General features: G+C 34.5%; 1 protein-coding gene across 3 annotated transcripts; it reads left to right on the top strand.

Annotated features, from left to right (window-relative positions):
• Positions 1 to 6,334: 6,334 nt before the first annotated feature.
• LOC107780879 (uncharacterized) lies at positions 6,335 to 11,583 on the top strand. 3 transcript variants are annotated; one of them, XM_016601489.2, is made up of 6 exons: positions 6,335 to 6,852; positions 7,752 to 8,875; positions 9,053 to 9,452; positions 10,077 to 10,277; positions 10,363 to 10,514; positions 10,606 to 11,583. In XM_016601489.2, exons 2-6 carry the CDS (start codon positions 7,793 to 7,795, stop codon positions 11,020 to 11,022), a joined length of 2,253 nt encoding a protein of 750 aa, XP_016456975.1. In that variant the 5' UTR covers positions 6,335 to 6,852; positions 7,752 to 7,792; the 3' UTR covers positions 11,023 to 11,583. The 3 variants fall into 3 exon arrangements, with proteins under 3 accessions (XP_016456975.1, XP_016456974.1, XP_016456973.1); XM_016601488.2 differs by having other exon boundaries at positions 7,752 to 8,902; XM_016601487.2 differs by having other exon boundaries at positions 7,752 to 9,452.
• The last annotated feature ends 4,714 nt before the right edge of the window (positions 11,584 to 16,297 follow it).

Raw genomic sequence — 16,297 nt, 5'->3', positions numbered from 1 at the left:
TTGGTTTCTCTTCGGTATCCGTACAGTTTGGTTAATTTTCGGTATTTTTTTTAATATCATGTAAAATTCACCAGTAGAAGTATAATGCAATAACATACATTATTTTATAGGACTTAGCAAAACTCTCTAGACACTTTTACTGTTTAAAGGTTGATGAATTAAAAAAAAAAGATGGCTAGAGTATAGATCCATCAACTATTCTACAACAACGTAAAAGAAATCAAACAAAGGCAAAGAAAATATAAATCACACGAGTTGAAAGATCAAGTTGGGACTCAAGAATAAAGTCTATAGAAGATTAAATATTCAAAAAGATACTAAATTATATGAAAGGACATATTCAATACATTGTAGTTTGCTACTCGTAATTGCTATAATACTTTGTGTCTTGCTAATAAAGATACTTGAAATAACTTAGTTTAAGTAGAAGTAGCATAATAGGTTTTAGGAATTACTATTTTGAGTTTAATTACTTGTTGGCTTGTAATAGTTTTCGTAATTCCAAGGCCCAAAGAAAATTTAATGCATTATTATTTTCAAACTTACTAAATAAATATATTTTCCACATGTAAAATTTATTCGGTCTGGTTCGGTATTTTTTCGGTTTATTTTTATAAAATAAAAAGCCTACCCTAATTATCGGTGTGGTTATAAATTTATATAAAAATCTACGGTTTCTTAAAAAGAAACCTAAAAATCGGTTTGATACGATACGGTTCGATCAGTTTAGTTGGTTTTCGAATATCTGTAGACACTCCTAGTTTAGTCCACCTAAAGCAGACTTAAGGTGGTTATCAAAATATAAAGTCATTCTCCTTTTACAAGTCAGTAAAATAGTATAGGAGACAAATAGAGGCAACGAGATGCTTGGACAGGGAAGAGTAAGAAGAACCCATGCATATAAGAGCAAATTTAATTTGGTATTCATTGTACTACATAATTCTGGATATTTTCTTTAGCACTTCTGTTTTTCAATTGGGAAAAACAACCAAGTAAAGTTGATCTTTTGTTTACTTCACTTGCTCCAACCAATATGTTAACATAGTGAGTATTTTATGCAATTAGTAAAGATTTTCCATGTCAATAGCATTAGACAACTAAATGAATCGATCAAACTTATTCGCGACCCATATTGCCTATTCAGAATTCTTTTTGGTTCTTTAAAACCTAAGTAATTGCTAGAATATTTATAAGCTTCAGTATTTGTCGATTAACTTAAAAAATAATCTAAAAGCCAAAGGAAAAAGCTGATTAAACGTAGCGCCAGGAATTGAAGCTCATCGTTAAGATGTATAATACTCATTTCATTTTTTATAAGCTATAAAATGATTAGCGAAAATTTAATTAAAAAGGTGCTTAATTAAAATGGAGGAGGCGTTAATATGTATTTTAGAATTCTAGGATGTATAATCTTGAATTATTTTACTATTTCTGAGAGACTAATAATTCCATATTAAAGACAACAGTGTTATATTTATGGTTTGTAATGTTATGGTGTTTAAAATCAAATTTTCAGAATTCACTTTTGTTAGGGGCTGTTAACTTCCTATAGCTATCATATATATAATTACTTCATATAGCTACTATTAGTTGTTACACAACTAGATTCCCCTATTTTATTCATGAACACAATAGCGAAATTTGCCTAAGAAATAGGGGAATCTAGTTGTGAGACTGTATTCGTTGTATTCGTGTTACTGTATTCATGAATACAATAGCGGAATTCGCCTAAAAAATAGGGGAGTCAAGCTGTTTAATAACGGAAAGAGGATCAATTAGCGTGTATCACTCCTAATTTAACTCAACAAAATCAATTCTATATAAATTTAGTTGCAATGCGACTGTATTCGTTGTCGCGCTACTGTATTCATGAATACAGTAGCAGAATTCTACATAAATCTCGATGCTACTGTGTTGTATTCCATGTATTCGCACGACTGTATTTATAAATACATTGAGGTAATTAAGAAATAAGGGTGTATACTGTTCTATTCAATTCGATTGTATACATTGTATTCAATTCACATATATTCATTATTCACTATTATTTACAAAAATCACAAAATATAGTGATATTCGACTGTATTAAAAAAATACAGACCTTCAGAATACATAAATACAACGAAAAAAATATATTTATACAAAAATGCAATGTATTTGAGTGTATTAATACAAAGTACAATGTATTTGTATCATTGTATATGACTAAAATAACAAAAAAAGAAGAAAGTTAGTTGGAGATTGCGTTTTCGAACCAAGCAAAATACTGTATAGATTGTTTTAAAACAAAAAATGGAGACGAACAAAAATCGGGCACTCAAATCTTCTCCGGCGTAGCCATGGCCAGATCTGCTCGCCTAAGAGGATGAACCAATAGTGGATGATGATGCCAATGATTCTGACGACGATCGCAATGACAACGATGATTCTGATGCCTACTGTTCGCCTACTCCCATTTCGCTTCAGTTCTACTCTCTTCGCTTCAGAAAGTCCACCATAGCCACCAAAAATGGCTGTTACGACGACTGCCTTGATAGAAAGGGGAAAGAGATTTGAGGTAGAAGAGAAAGGATTGAGAATCTTGCCGAAAGAGAGAGAAGGAAGAGAGAGAAAAAGATTATAATTGGCCTAATTCACTCCTCAATGGTAGGGTATAAACTAAATACCTATTTTGCTATAAAATAAAAAAAGCAGCTATAAGTAATAATATTTTAAAATTATTTTGGTTTATAATAAATAGGGTGTAATAGTTTGTTATAGGAGGTAAACTTTCTTATATAGAGAGTCTCTATAATATCGGGTTACCTAAATTTGTTGCTGGATCACATCTAGAAAAATTTCGTCAATTATTACCTGGCACTATTCAAATACTCGTGTAAAATCCATTAGCTCATCCTCCAATATTTTTAAATAGGTATCTAGATTGGAGCCACCTGTCCACCAAAATATTTAAAGGCTAAGATTAATTACAATATTCCTCTTCCTCCTATGCTGCAATTAAAAATAATGAAAAAATTATATAGTATAATCGCCCCCAAAAATAATAGCCAACAATATGTATATATATTTTACTTGTTGTTGTTGTTATTTTTGTATATTTGACTAGCGAATGTTAGTATTATTTTTAGCCGATCATGCAAATGTGTTGTCCAAAAATAATAGTTGTTAGTTAGCATTGCGAATTGGTTCCAACAGGACTATTTATATCTAATGGAAAGAAGAAAAATTAATGGCCCATTATTACCTTCCCTACTCAAGTTTCAATTTAATTACATCCTATATACAAATTTACCAATTATATACACTTTAGGAATTAAATGAGTATCCCTTTATATTAGGAATCAATTATTTCACATCCTTATTCTCTCTCTCTCATGCTCTCCTCTCTCTCTCTCTCTCTCTCTCTCTCTCTCTCTCTCTCTCTCTCTCTCTCTCTCTCTCTCTCTCTCTCTCTCTCTCTCTCTCTCTCTCTCTCTCTCTCTCTCTCTCTCTCTCAATCCCTAATTCTAGTAATGTAGAGCAAAGAAAAAAAGAGCAACAATTCCACCATTGACAGCCATTAAAAAGCTTTGAAGCTTTGAATTCGAATTTGAATTTTCAAAAAATATTATTTGTTTGAATTGAATGTTGTTGCAAACAATTGGGAATTCTCTCTATGTCTCTCTCCCTCAAATCGAATTTGGGTTTTCAAAAACCATTATTTATTTGGATTGGGTATTGTTGCAAACAATTGGGAATATTATTGGAGTTTATATCTCAATTTTGAGGGTGTTTTGGTGAAGATTAGACTTGATTTTAGCTGAACTTCAGATTAAAACTCGAAGAAGAGGAAGACATGACATACATTATACTTACGAAATTGTAGTAAAGTTGTAGTAAGATTGTAAAAAAATTATATGATGTTGTTTATATATATTGCATGAAAGTTGAACAATATTGTATAAAAATTATATTTAAGTTGTATGATATTATAGTTGTATATAACTACTAGGTAGAAATATTGTATGAAAGTTGTAGATAAATTGTATAATATATAATTAGTTGTATAAATTTATTTTTACTATGTATAAATCAGATAGAAAATATACAAAAGACATATTGTATAAAAATTATATTTAAGTGGCATGATATTATAGTTGTATATAACTAAGTATAAATCATACCACTGTCCAGAAGTGCTATGTGGAAATGGCCAAACAGGTTAGTGAAAAACTTGGCAAAATTGATCCTTATTTTGTGAAGCTTACATGTGCTAGGGGTTAGGCCTGCCATGTTGTATGGAACTGAATGTTGGCCGGTAAAGAACTCACACACCCAGAAGATGAAAGTAGCAGAGATGAGGATGTTGAGATGGATGTGCGGGCATACAAGGATGGATAAGATTAGGAATGCAGATATTCGAGAGAAGGTGGGTGTGGCCCCCATGGAGGACAAGATGCGGGAAGTAAGACTCAGATGGTTTGGGCACATTCAGAGGAGGAGCACTGATGCACCGGTGAGGAGGTGTGAACGACTGGCTGTAGTGGGCACGCGGAGAGGTAGAGGGAGACCTAAGAAGTATTGGGGAGAGGTGATCAGACAGGACATGACGCGACTTAGGATTACTGAGGACAAACATCGATAGCTACCTAGAGACTCCTCGGATCCGCCTAAGCTGGGAAGATCAGCACTCAGGAGCGGGGTGCAGGGAGTAAAGTGTAGGAGTTAGACTAGGAATGTCAGTGGTCGTCTATTGATGCAGGGCTTTACCTTCTAGTTGTATTATACCAGCCATCTATTTCGTATTTCGTATTTCGTATCCTGTATTTCATATTTCGTATCTCTTATATATTGTTGTTATTTTATTACGCATTTTTATGGTACTAATATATTATCTCCTATTGCTTTTTTGAGCCGAGGGTCTCCTGGAAACAGCCGCTCTACCCTTCGGGGTAGGGGTAAGGTCTGCGTACATATTACCCTCCCCAGACCCCACTTGTGGGATTATACTGGGTCGTTGTTGTTGTTGTTGTTACAGGTGCTAGGGGTGTCAATGGATATTAGAAAACCGACTAAACCGATCGAACCGTACCGCACCGAACCAATTTTTAGGTTTCTTTTAAAGAAACCGTAGGTTTTTATATAAATCTATAACCGTACCGATAATTAGGGTAGGTTTTTTATTTTATAAAAATAAACCGAAAAAATACCGAACCGTACCGAATAAATTTTACATGTGAAAAATATATTTATATAATAAGTTCAAAACTAATAAAGCATTAAATTTTTCATTGGGTCTTAGAATTATGAAAACTGTTACAAGTCAATAAGTAATTAAACTCAAAATAATAATTCCTAAAATCTATTCTGCTACTTATACTTAAACTAAGCTATTTCAAGTATCTTTATTAGCAAGACACAAAGTATTCTAACGATTATGTGTAGCAAACTACAATGTTTGAATATGTTTCCTTTCATATAATTTAGATTTATCTTTTTGAATATCTAATATAGACTTTATTCTTGAGTCCCAACTTGGTTAATATCTTTCCACTGGTGTGATTTATATTTTTTTTGCTTTTACGTGGTTTCTTTTATGTTGGTGTCTAATAGTTGTGTATCCATACTCTAGCCATCTTTCATGTTTTTAATTCATTATCCTTTAAACAATAAAAATGTTTAGAGAGTTTTGCTAAGTCCTATAAAAGAACGTACGTTATTGCATTCTACTTTTACTGGTGAATTTTATATGACATTTAAAAAATACCGAAAATTAACCGAACCGTACCGATACCGAAGTGAAACCGACATGATTGGGACGGTCTTGAAAAGTCTAGTTTTGGTTATACATAATAAAATAACCGAAAAATTGGTATGGTACAAATTTTATAAAATAACCGGCCGAACCAAACCATTGACACCCCTAACTGATGAATACAGAGGCGGATGTAGTGTATAATTTACGGGTTCAACTGAACTCATAACTTTCGATGCTAAGTCAAAATTCACTAAAATTACAAAAATAGTAGATATGAACCTATAATTTTAAAAATATAATGAGTTTAATGTTAAAAATATTAAAACTGAACCTATATGATTTAAATTCTGGATGTCTGATGCTATGGTCACTTGGATTGAAGCTTGGGATGAACTCAATCCTGCTACTAAAGACACTGCCAAGATTCCCAATGGTGCTTCCAGATAAAATATTTCATAGTTATTTGTGAAATTTAGTTTATGTGCAGTATTTATAGCTTTGCTTTTATGTAATAAGGTTTTCTATAGTGTATTCACTATAAGGTATGTAAAAATTCATATTCATATATCTAATGAAAAGAAGAAAAATTAATGGACCAAGAGTGGCGAGTCCGATGAAAAAGCCCATCTAACAGTAATTTTTGAAAAAGTAAGGGTAATATAGGAATATTAGACCGTCTCTCAATCTTCTTCTGCCGTCCACTCGTCAATCGTTACACACAATCTCTCTCCGTTCTTCTTCGCGGCACACTCGTAACAATAACCCTAAAAAGAAAAATCGCTTCTTTTCATCAACATTTCCCAATTCCCAATTCCCAATTCCCAATTCCCAATCCCCAATCACCTAATCTCTAATTTAGATCCTCACTGCTTCAACAGGAAATTGAATTGACGTCAAGTTTCCCATAACCCCCCCCCCCCCCCCTTTTGTTTCAAATTTTCCTTTTAGTAATTGTTTTGATTTTGTTTTTCTTTAACAGTTTCTTCATTTGTTGTTTTGTTTTCTGAATTTTGGACTTTTCTAATCTGATGATGCTCGGTTTTATGTGTTTACGGTGTAACTAGGGTTTTGATACTCATAAAAGTGATTCGAGCCTCTGAGCCCTAATTTACAAGGTTAGTCTTTCTTTTAAATTTGTTTAGCAAAAGACTATCCGTTTCCTTTTCTTTAATTGTGTTTATTTCTAAGGTTTATTTATGTTTAATTGATGCATTTACCTATAAGTATCACCACATCGTATTTATTCAAAAAAGTTATATCATTGGCAGGAGTAATTTTCACTGATTTATATTGGATTATTATGCTTAGTTAATTGATGCATTTTCCTGTAAGTATCACCACATTGTATAATGAAAAAAAAAAGTATCACCCATGTTGTATTATAGGCAGAATTGATATTCACTCTCATAATATATGGAGGATTCATAATAGCGGACCTCAGCTAATTTAGGATTGACTCATTTTTGTTTAAAAAAAGTTTTTGACGGAACTGGTATATTTAGACTCCAAAATAGATCTGTTTCTCTAAGTAGGTAGGAGGCTTTATGGTCACTGTTCTTGTCATAGAGGCATTTCATTTTCATATTGGAATTTGGTTGGTTTTTGTCTTTTCTTAAAATATACTCTTGCTTCCTTTATCTAGGTATCCCACATTCTGTAAAAGCTTCATTGTTTTCTACATTTACATTTGTCCTATGTGGAAAATGAGCTGGGGTAGAAAAATTGTTGGCCTATGTACATATATATATATATATATATATATATATATGTATGTATGTATCCTTTTAGAGTTAGGTTTGCATTAGTTTTCTGCTGCTGATTTCTCTCTTGCAGACTCAGGTCTTACTTTGCTATAGTTTAAGATGGTCTCTGCAGTCTAATGAGCCTACTTGACATTACAGTATCTGTTAGTTTCAGGTTCCAAAATGTTGATGCCTCGTTCTAATTTTGAGTGCTCTTACATATACATTTGGACATGTTTGCCTTCTTGTTAACTTCTTGATGGTTCGATCAGGTACCATTTTTGGATAAAACTAATACTCTGTAAGAAACAAGATGTCGTCGCCGTATCCCATTATTGATAATCCGCCAATTGATCAGTTGAAGGTCACAGAGCTGAAAGAAGAGCTTAAGAGACGTAAGCTGCCCATTAAGGGGTTGAAGCAAGAGTTGGTAAAGCGATTAGCTGAAGCAATCCTCCAAGAACAGGATGCTGCTCAGTCTAAGTCTGAGAACGATAGTGATTCCACGCTTGGGCCAAAGGACGAAATGGCTGAGCCTGTTGATTCTGAGAATTCCAAGGATGATTTTGATGTTGGCAATATCACAGATAAGAAAGCGGATGAGAAAATAAGCGAGGTTGATGCAGCTGAAAACAGAGTGCAATCGGATGAAGGGAAATTCTCAACTGAGGAGCCGGTTGGTGGTGCTATTTCTACTATGGTTGAAAAGGATCCGATAGACCAATTTGGTGATGCGAAAAGCAGTGCTCCAACCGAAGAGGACCAGATAGCTGAGGTCAGTGTTGTGCAAACCGGTGAACATGTCAGTGTGAGTGTAGAGTCTGCCACAGCTTTAAGTGGACAGGACTCACTAAAATATGAAACCCAGAATGAGAGTGGAGATTTAAAAGAGCAGTTGGAGAATCCCATTTCAAATTCTTCACTAGTGGAGGAAAAGGTCAGTTCATCCATTCTGGAAAGGCAGGTATCTGAGGTCAGCCCTGTTTTAGGGTTCCAAGTAAAATCTGATTTTGTTTCCACTGATGTTTCAATTGGTGAAAAAACAGAACTGATGGATAACGTAATAGCTAATGATGTCAAGTTAGAATTAGATGTTAAACCTGAGATGGTGCAGCTATTGTCGAGCAGTAATGTCCCTGATGATGCAAAATTGCATCCTATGGATGTAGAAGAACCACATGACAAGAAAGTATCTACAGAAGAACCAGGCAAGGAAAACGATAAATATCCTGAAGTTAGTGTTGTGCAAACCAGTGATCCTGTCAGTGTGAGTATAGAGTCTGCCACAGCTTTAAGTGGACAAGACTCGCAAAAATATGAAATCCAGAATGAGAGCGGGGATCTAAAAGAGCAGCGGGAGAATCACATTTCAAATTCTTCACTGGATGAGGCAAAGGTCAGTTCATCCAATCTGGAAACTCAGGTATCTGAGCTCAGCCCTATTTTAGGGTTTCAAGTAAAATCTGATTCTGTTTCCCCTGATATCTCAATTGATGAAAAAATAGAACTGAAGGATAACGTAATAGCTAATGATGTCAAGTTAGAATTAGATGTTAAACCTGAGATGGTGCAGCTATTGTCGAGCAGTGATGTTCCTGATGATGCAAAATTGCATCCTATGGATGTAGAAGAACCACATGACAAGAAAGTATCTACAGAAGAACCAGGCAACGAAAACGATAAATATGTTGATATAATGAAGACGGATGGCAATGGGGATTCTGCAGAGAAGTTGCAATTAGACCGAAGTCCTGGTGAGGATTCCATGGAGGAGGATGTTTCAGAGGGTAAATTAGCTGATTCTAAGTTGGACTCAGTGAAAGAAATAGATGGAAAGAAAGAAATTGAAGTGGACGCGAATAGGGAGGTAGGATTTGTTGCTTCTGTGGATGATGCTAGGTCAGCTGCCCATATAGATACCAATGTTGAAGACGATAGTCCCACTGTGCTGTCTATGAAAAGAAAACTTCATGGTAAGTTGACCTCAATTGTTCGTTTCGCTATTTTTTACTACTTTGTTATGGCTTTACAATTTTCCTTTTGTGGATTCTGATTGCTAAAGTGTCACAAGAATCTTATTTGCTCTAATTTTACTGGCTATTAGCGGATACTTCAAAGCAGAAAGAATAATGAGTACAGAGATTTGAGAAACATTCCCTGTAGGCTTTATGCATATCCCGGTCGCTCCTTTTTCAAGGAACACTTCTGTATTTACATTTCATTCCTCTCATGTCTTCTGACAGTGCAATTATTACGACTTTACATTTTTTTAATTCTGATTGCTAAAGTGTCACAAGAATCTTATTAGCCGTAAATTGTAATTTTACTGGCTATTAGCAGATTCTTAGAGTGTAAAAGATGAGTACAGAGATTGGAGAAACATTCCCTGTAGGCTTTATGCATATACAAGTGTTTCCTTTTTCAAAGAACACTTCTGTATTTACATTTCATTCCTCCCAATGTCTTCTGACAGTGCAGTTCTGATTAAGCACTTTGCTATTTAATGGGAATCAAATAAATGGCACTTATTGTTTATATCATTGCTCTGGAAATTTCTTAGATCTGCCTCCAATCTTATTTTCTATATGTTGCTGTAGATCAAAGAACAGCAACTGGGAGCAATGATATTATAAAGAGGCAGCGTAGATGGAATTCAGAAGATCTTAAAATTCCTAACAACAAGAAAGGTGATGCTGTGGCCTCAACTACCCCCAAGGATTTTTTCCAGCCCTCTTTGAGACGTAGTTTCTCTAGATCTGATTCAATGGCCAAGGAGGAACCACCAAAAGAACGTGTGGGTGAGTTGCCACTTCTTTGATGGTGAAATGAGTATACTCTGGATGTATATGGGTATGAATAATGTAATTGTGTTGATTGTAACAGTTCCCCCATCATCAAAAGTGCCTACTAATTCTCTCTTGATCGAAAATTTTCTGCGCCCTTTCACCTTGAAAGCGGTGCAAGAGCTACTTAGCAAGACGGGTACTGTGACAAATTTCTGGATGGACGCTATTAAAACCCACTGCTTTGTTTCTGTAAGTACTCTTTATCTTTTTTGGTTTTCTCTCTGCCTCCTACGACACGTTTGTCTTGGTGAATTTTAAGTTGCTGTCGAATTTTGTGCAGTTTTCATCTGTAGAAGAAGCTATAGAAACTCGAAATGCTGTATACAATCTGCAATGGCCTCCACATGGAGGAAAGCTACTTGTTGCTGAGTTTGTTGATCCCCAGGGAGTGAAAGATAAGGTTGAAGCACCACCTCAATCTCCTTCAACTCATGCAACTCCTGTGACCACAATCCCGGCTGCGGCCCTGCCTTCTGCCCAGTCCCAACCATCCCCAAGGCAACAGATGCAGAACAAGCAACTTCAACCTGAGAAACTTCCACCACCTCCACTTCCTGAGAAACTTGACCCTCCAATTGTCACTCTGGATGATCTCTTTAAAAAGACAAAGGCAACACCTCGCATTTACTATTTGCCCTTGTCTGATGAACAAGTTGCAGATAAGTTGAAGGCGCAAGGGAAGATTATCAAGCAGTAGAATTAGGCTATAATTTATCCTAATCTCAACTTCGGTTTCTCATGGATCAGTCTTACACTGTAAGAGAATGGTAAGAGAGTATCATATTATTGCATCTTTGCAGGTCTGCAGGTCTTGTACGTAGGAAGCTCTGGTTTGGTCGCTGGAGAAGCTGGTTCGATGACAGTTGTCTTTTGCAAGTGTTACCTTGCCTCCTTGATAGCTTTTTGTGCAAGGACATTCTTATAAAGTTCATTGTGTTTCTTCACCGAATCAGATCCCCAGTTCTTGCGAGCTTAGAATTTTTGCATCTGTTGTCTGGTCAAATGAAAAACCTTGCGGAGTTATCTCTGGAAATATAATTGCCGTGTAGTTTAGAGCAGAATCTTGGTTTCTGGGGTGTACTTTGTTAGAGTGCAGTCCTTTTGATATAATTTGCTCAGATGTTGATGAGGATTCTTTTTGCTATTTACTACCTTGGAGTCTGAATTCCTCTATTTGTGTACTTGTTATCAAACATGACGGACTATCTATTGGTGGGCAGTAAAACAATCAACCTGAGTTTGGTTTTAGTGGACTGAACTATTATTAGTCTATTACTGTACGAATATCAGTTATGAATATGCTAATGAATATGCTATGGGGCGTTTCAGTCTAAGAAAATGAATAAATTTATGCTATGCAGCTGTTTATTTTTATTATTGACACAAGTTCACACAGAAACTTGTGCAAGAAGCTTCATCATACTATTCTAATACTCTTCCAATTAGGATGTGTTTGGTATGAATGGAAAATATTTTCTGGAAAGTATTTTTTCAAATAATGTTTTTCAATTTTTCCTTGTTTGTGGCTTAAATGTGTTAGGAAAATATTTTTCTTATGAACTTATTTCCTTCACATGGAGGAAAATGGCTTCCCTTCCAAGAGGAAGGAAAATATTTTCAAATACTCTCTTTCAACCTTTCCCACGCCAACTCTCCTCCCAATCACACCCTTGCCACCTCGGTTCCCGAACTCCCACCGCCGCTCTCATCCCCTTGCCCTAACTCCTTTTGTCTCTTATAATATTTGCCTAGGTTATATATATTTTTTATAATATTTTTTGCTAAGCAACTAAATACCATAAAATAAGTAAGAAAATCACTTATTTTTTAAGAAATATTTTTCATGGACAACATTTTTCTTTATACCAAACACACTCTTAGAGTGATTATGAAACAAGGTTAATTTGTGCTTCCATGACTAATATGATCTATGAAAGTATATTACTAGTATAATAAATAAAAATTGGCATCTGCAGCGAAGTATCAATCTTTCTGCTTTTTCTAGTGAAGGATAATCATCAATATTTGAGAATAACATACTCACTATTACTCATATTACCTAGACAAACGGAGTTGGAATTTCTCCATCTGGTTTAATCTATATAGCAGATTTTTGACAAGTTACATTAGTTGATCCTACTTCTTTGCATATATTTTTTCACCAATAAGCATTTCCAATTTTGCACCAACTACCTTCAGTAAACACTCGCATAATTAATTCAAGTAATCTTAAATATCAGCACCGAGGGCGCTCAACTATATATGAGATGATTTTTCATAAACCATATCAATAACTTTTCTCCCTCACGGCTAGGGCAGGGGTGTCAATGGTTCGATTCGGCTGGTTATTTTAAGAAATTTATATTATACTATTTTAGTTACTTAATAGAGTATAACCTAAATTAGATTTTTTGAAATCGTCACAATCATCTCAATTTCTCAACCAGTTAATTTTCGGTACTTTATTTTTAGAACTTTGTGTAAGAGTAACACTACTATAAGAGTATAGATTAAGCGTACCATATGTTTGTTGAGTACTATATTTAGTAAAAGAACATGTATACATACAATGCTCAACCAAGATTTTGATTTATGAGTAAAGGCAATAACACAGACTGTATTCCATACTCATTCTTTACCAAGAACAAATATTTTTCTATCTTAGAGCAATTACTTATAACAAAAATTTTGCAGTTCAAAATACAATCTTTAAGAAAAAGTTTAAATCACCAGAATTTTTAAAAGTATATGGACTTAATATTTGATTCAAAATATTGTAATGTAAGTTAATAAAGAGAAAATTAACGTACTTTAGTGACTTGCTGCTAAAAATAGCCGTAAAAATAGTTTAGAGAGCATAGGGTAAAATTGGTTTACATTAAATGATCGAATGAAAATGTGACACGTTGAACCGAAGACATGTAGAAAATAAATTGCGTAGTAACCAATACCGGAAAAAACAATTGCGATTGACATCGGGCTGACATCGAAGGGAATATGATCAATGCGAGCAGAATCAAATGCTTGCCCCGGTCACCTGCCCATAAAGATGCTAGGTCAGCTGCCCATAAAAATACCAATATTAAAGACAATGGTCCCATTATGCAGTCTATGAAAAGAAAAGCTTATAGTAAGTTATTTGTAACAGTTCATTTCACTATCCCTTTCGTTTTGCTTCACATTTTTTTTTTGTGGATTTTAGTTGGTAAAGTGTCGCAAGAATCTTATTTGATCCAATTTCACTAGCTATTAGCTAATAGTAAAAGTGGAAAGAATGAGTACAGACTGTGAACACGTAATTTTTATCCGATAAAAATACTCCTACAAAATCCACAAAAATAACTTTTCCTAATCATTTTTAGTTTTACAAAATTTCTAGGAATTTCTTATTAATTAGTTTTTGCATTTAGTTACATTTTTTTAGCATATTTAGTTTCTTAAAATCATAGAAAAATTGTCAAATTTTAATTTCATGGCATTTTAAGTTTAATTGCATTTTCGGAATTAATTACTCTTTAGTTGTTTAGAATTAATACATAAAAAACCAAACAAAATATTTTTTAAATTTTACAAGCATTTGTTAAAATTGGAAGATTAGTTAGTTGTTAGAAAATAGAATTAATTTTGCAAATTAAATAGGGTGTAATTTAGAATTTTTAAAGAAAAGCAAAGAAGAGGAATTAAGGTTCTTTGGGTCTTACTTAGAATTTGGGCCAAAGAACAATTTCAATGGCCCAATAGTGCAAATACGCTCCAGCCCAGATCCCTTTAAACCTGACCTAACTCCCTCTTTAAACCCTAACGGACCTCCCCTTTCCTTCACAACAGAAGAACAAATCTCGTCCCCTATTTGACTAACCCTAGGAGTCGCCATCCCCCTCTTCATCTCTCTCGTCCATCATAATAGCCCCCATATTACTCCATCATTGTTACTTTCTCTCCCTCCACTCCCATTCAAAAACCCACAATATCCACTTATTTTACACACACATTCAAAACACTGACTAGCATATGAAATCGATTTTGAAATTCAAAAGCCGTTTATGAGATTTGGAACAAAAGGTTCGAAAATCAGAGAGAGATTAGAATCAAACGCAATTTATAAAATTACTCTTCTATTCCTGTGTTTATTCCAACCTTTCGGGTTTTTAAACAGAATTCTGATTCAAATCGCCGTTTGATTTCTGTTGTTAAGTTGTTGGAATAGTTGCTGAGCTCCATTATTCCCTTGCTTCCCGATTTGTTACCTTTGAATCTATCATAAACAAGGTATTATGTTTTTCTCTTCTCAAACGTATGTAATTATCAATTTGTGAAGGAGAAATGTGCTTTACTCAAGGTCTGTGTGCGTAAATTATGGATCCTGATTGTTTGAGTCAAAACAAACAGTTATATGATAGTTGAGTGTAATATCATTATCTGATTTGTGACTGTTAATGTTATCTCGAGTATGCTTGCAATTTTGTCTCGCTTTCTTTAGCTCATGACTTATAGATTTGGCCACCAATTGGTTAAATTTATTTGCCAAAGGGTAGATTGTTATGTTTGTTATTCATCTCTGAATTTTGAGTCCTTGCGGCGCTGTATTCATGTCTCGAAATTTGAAGAAGTATGTGATGCTGAACAATTTGTCAACATAAAGATTTCATAGAGGAAACAGAATGCAATAATCAAAGGAAAAGTGTCTACTGACGTAGTGGACTAATTTTGCAAAGTGAATGGTTCAATTGTGAGGTGATATGGCAACATATGTAGTATACTATGAAATTGTATACAATATAATAAGTTTTATTATCTTCCTTCTTTGTTTGAATTCAGCAAAGTTACAATATTGATAATGAGGACTTAGCCCATTCAAAGACTAAAATGCAAATGCCAAGATGAAGCAACTGTTAGCAGAAGTTCATTCAAAGTTTGGTTTGGATAATCCGCACATTACGCTCTTCTAATGTTGTAGTCCATAGCCTTCTGATCCTCGCAAACAAACCTTAGATCTTAGGAAAATAATTAACTCATAAACACCATAGTTTTCTTTTAGGCACGATTAATGAACCACCGTGACCATGGGTACGTTCTCGTGGCCATGGTCACGATACGCAAATCCTAATTCAAGTGTGCGTTTCACGTGACTCGACTCTAACTTCTCAAATAATAATAAAATCAAAATATTGTGAATCGTGGATGCGTTTCACGTGACACGATTCAAAATATGTACAAAAACCAAACGAGTGCATGACATCGCGGCTTATTTAAATAAATTCCATAAATTCTGAAAGCAATTAAAATATTACTAAAAGCGGTTAAAAGTTAAAAATTCACAATAGGTTTTAAACATGTAATAAATTAGATAATTAGGCTAATTATTAATAGTTGAGAGACCATGCTAAAACCACGGAACTCGAGAGTGCCTCACACCTTCTCTTGGGTTAACAGAGTTCCTTACCCAGTCTTCTGGTTTCCCGAACTTTAAAACAAAGTCAATTTCCTTGATTTGGGATTTTAAAATAAATCGATGACTTGGGACACCATAAATTATTCCAGGTGGCGACTCTGATTAAATAAATAATTCCATTTCAAATAATGTCACCTTAGCTGGAAAAACTCCCGATCCCTCGGGAAAAAGGAGGTGTGACAGCTCTGGAGACTTTGCTGGGGATCGAACCCAGAATCTCTGGTTCAGGATTCAGAATTCGAGCTTAGAATAACTGTTATACTTGGCTTTTATTTATTATCTGATTTTGTATGTGTTTGATCCTAATGTGCTAAATGTTATTTTACCGCTTTGATATTATTTGAAATGTATATAAAACTACTATGAAACACTTCTTCTCTCTGAGTCTTCTGGGAAGTGCACGCTCACATGACTTCTTTTCTGTTAGTGTCATACCCCAATTTATAACGAGGATCGGATCAGTTATAAAGCCAGATGGCCTTTTGGTTTCGATATGTTTTCCCCCCTCGGCTCAAGTTGT

Source organism: Nicotiana tabacum, chromosome 11 (genome assembly GCF_000715075.1).
Source record: "Nicotiana tabacum cultivar K326 chromosome 11, ASM71507v2, whole genome shotgun sequence".
In the NCBI taxonomy this organism is placed as follows: Eukaryota; Viridiplantae; Streptophyta; class Magnoliopsida; order Solanales; family Solanaceae; genus Nicotiana; species Nicotiana tabacum.
This window is presented reverse-complemented; position numbering and strand designations above follow the sequence as displayed.

Excerpts from the sequence above, each read along its gene's own strand:
- LOC107780879 (XM_016601487.2), top strand. The coding sequence starts at position 7,793 with ATGTCGTCGCCGTATCCCATTATTGATAATCCGCCAATTGATCAGTTG. Across the intron at positions 9,453-10,076 it reads TATGAAAAGAAAACTTCATG|ATCAAAGAACAGCAACTGGG; the intron begins GTAAGTTGACCT and ends ATGTTGCTGTAG. Across the intron at positions 10,515-10,605 it reads AAACCCACTGCTTTGTTTCT|TTTTCATCTGTAGAAGAAGC; the intron begins GTAAGTACTCTT and ends AATTTTGTGCAG.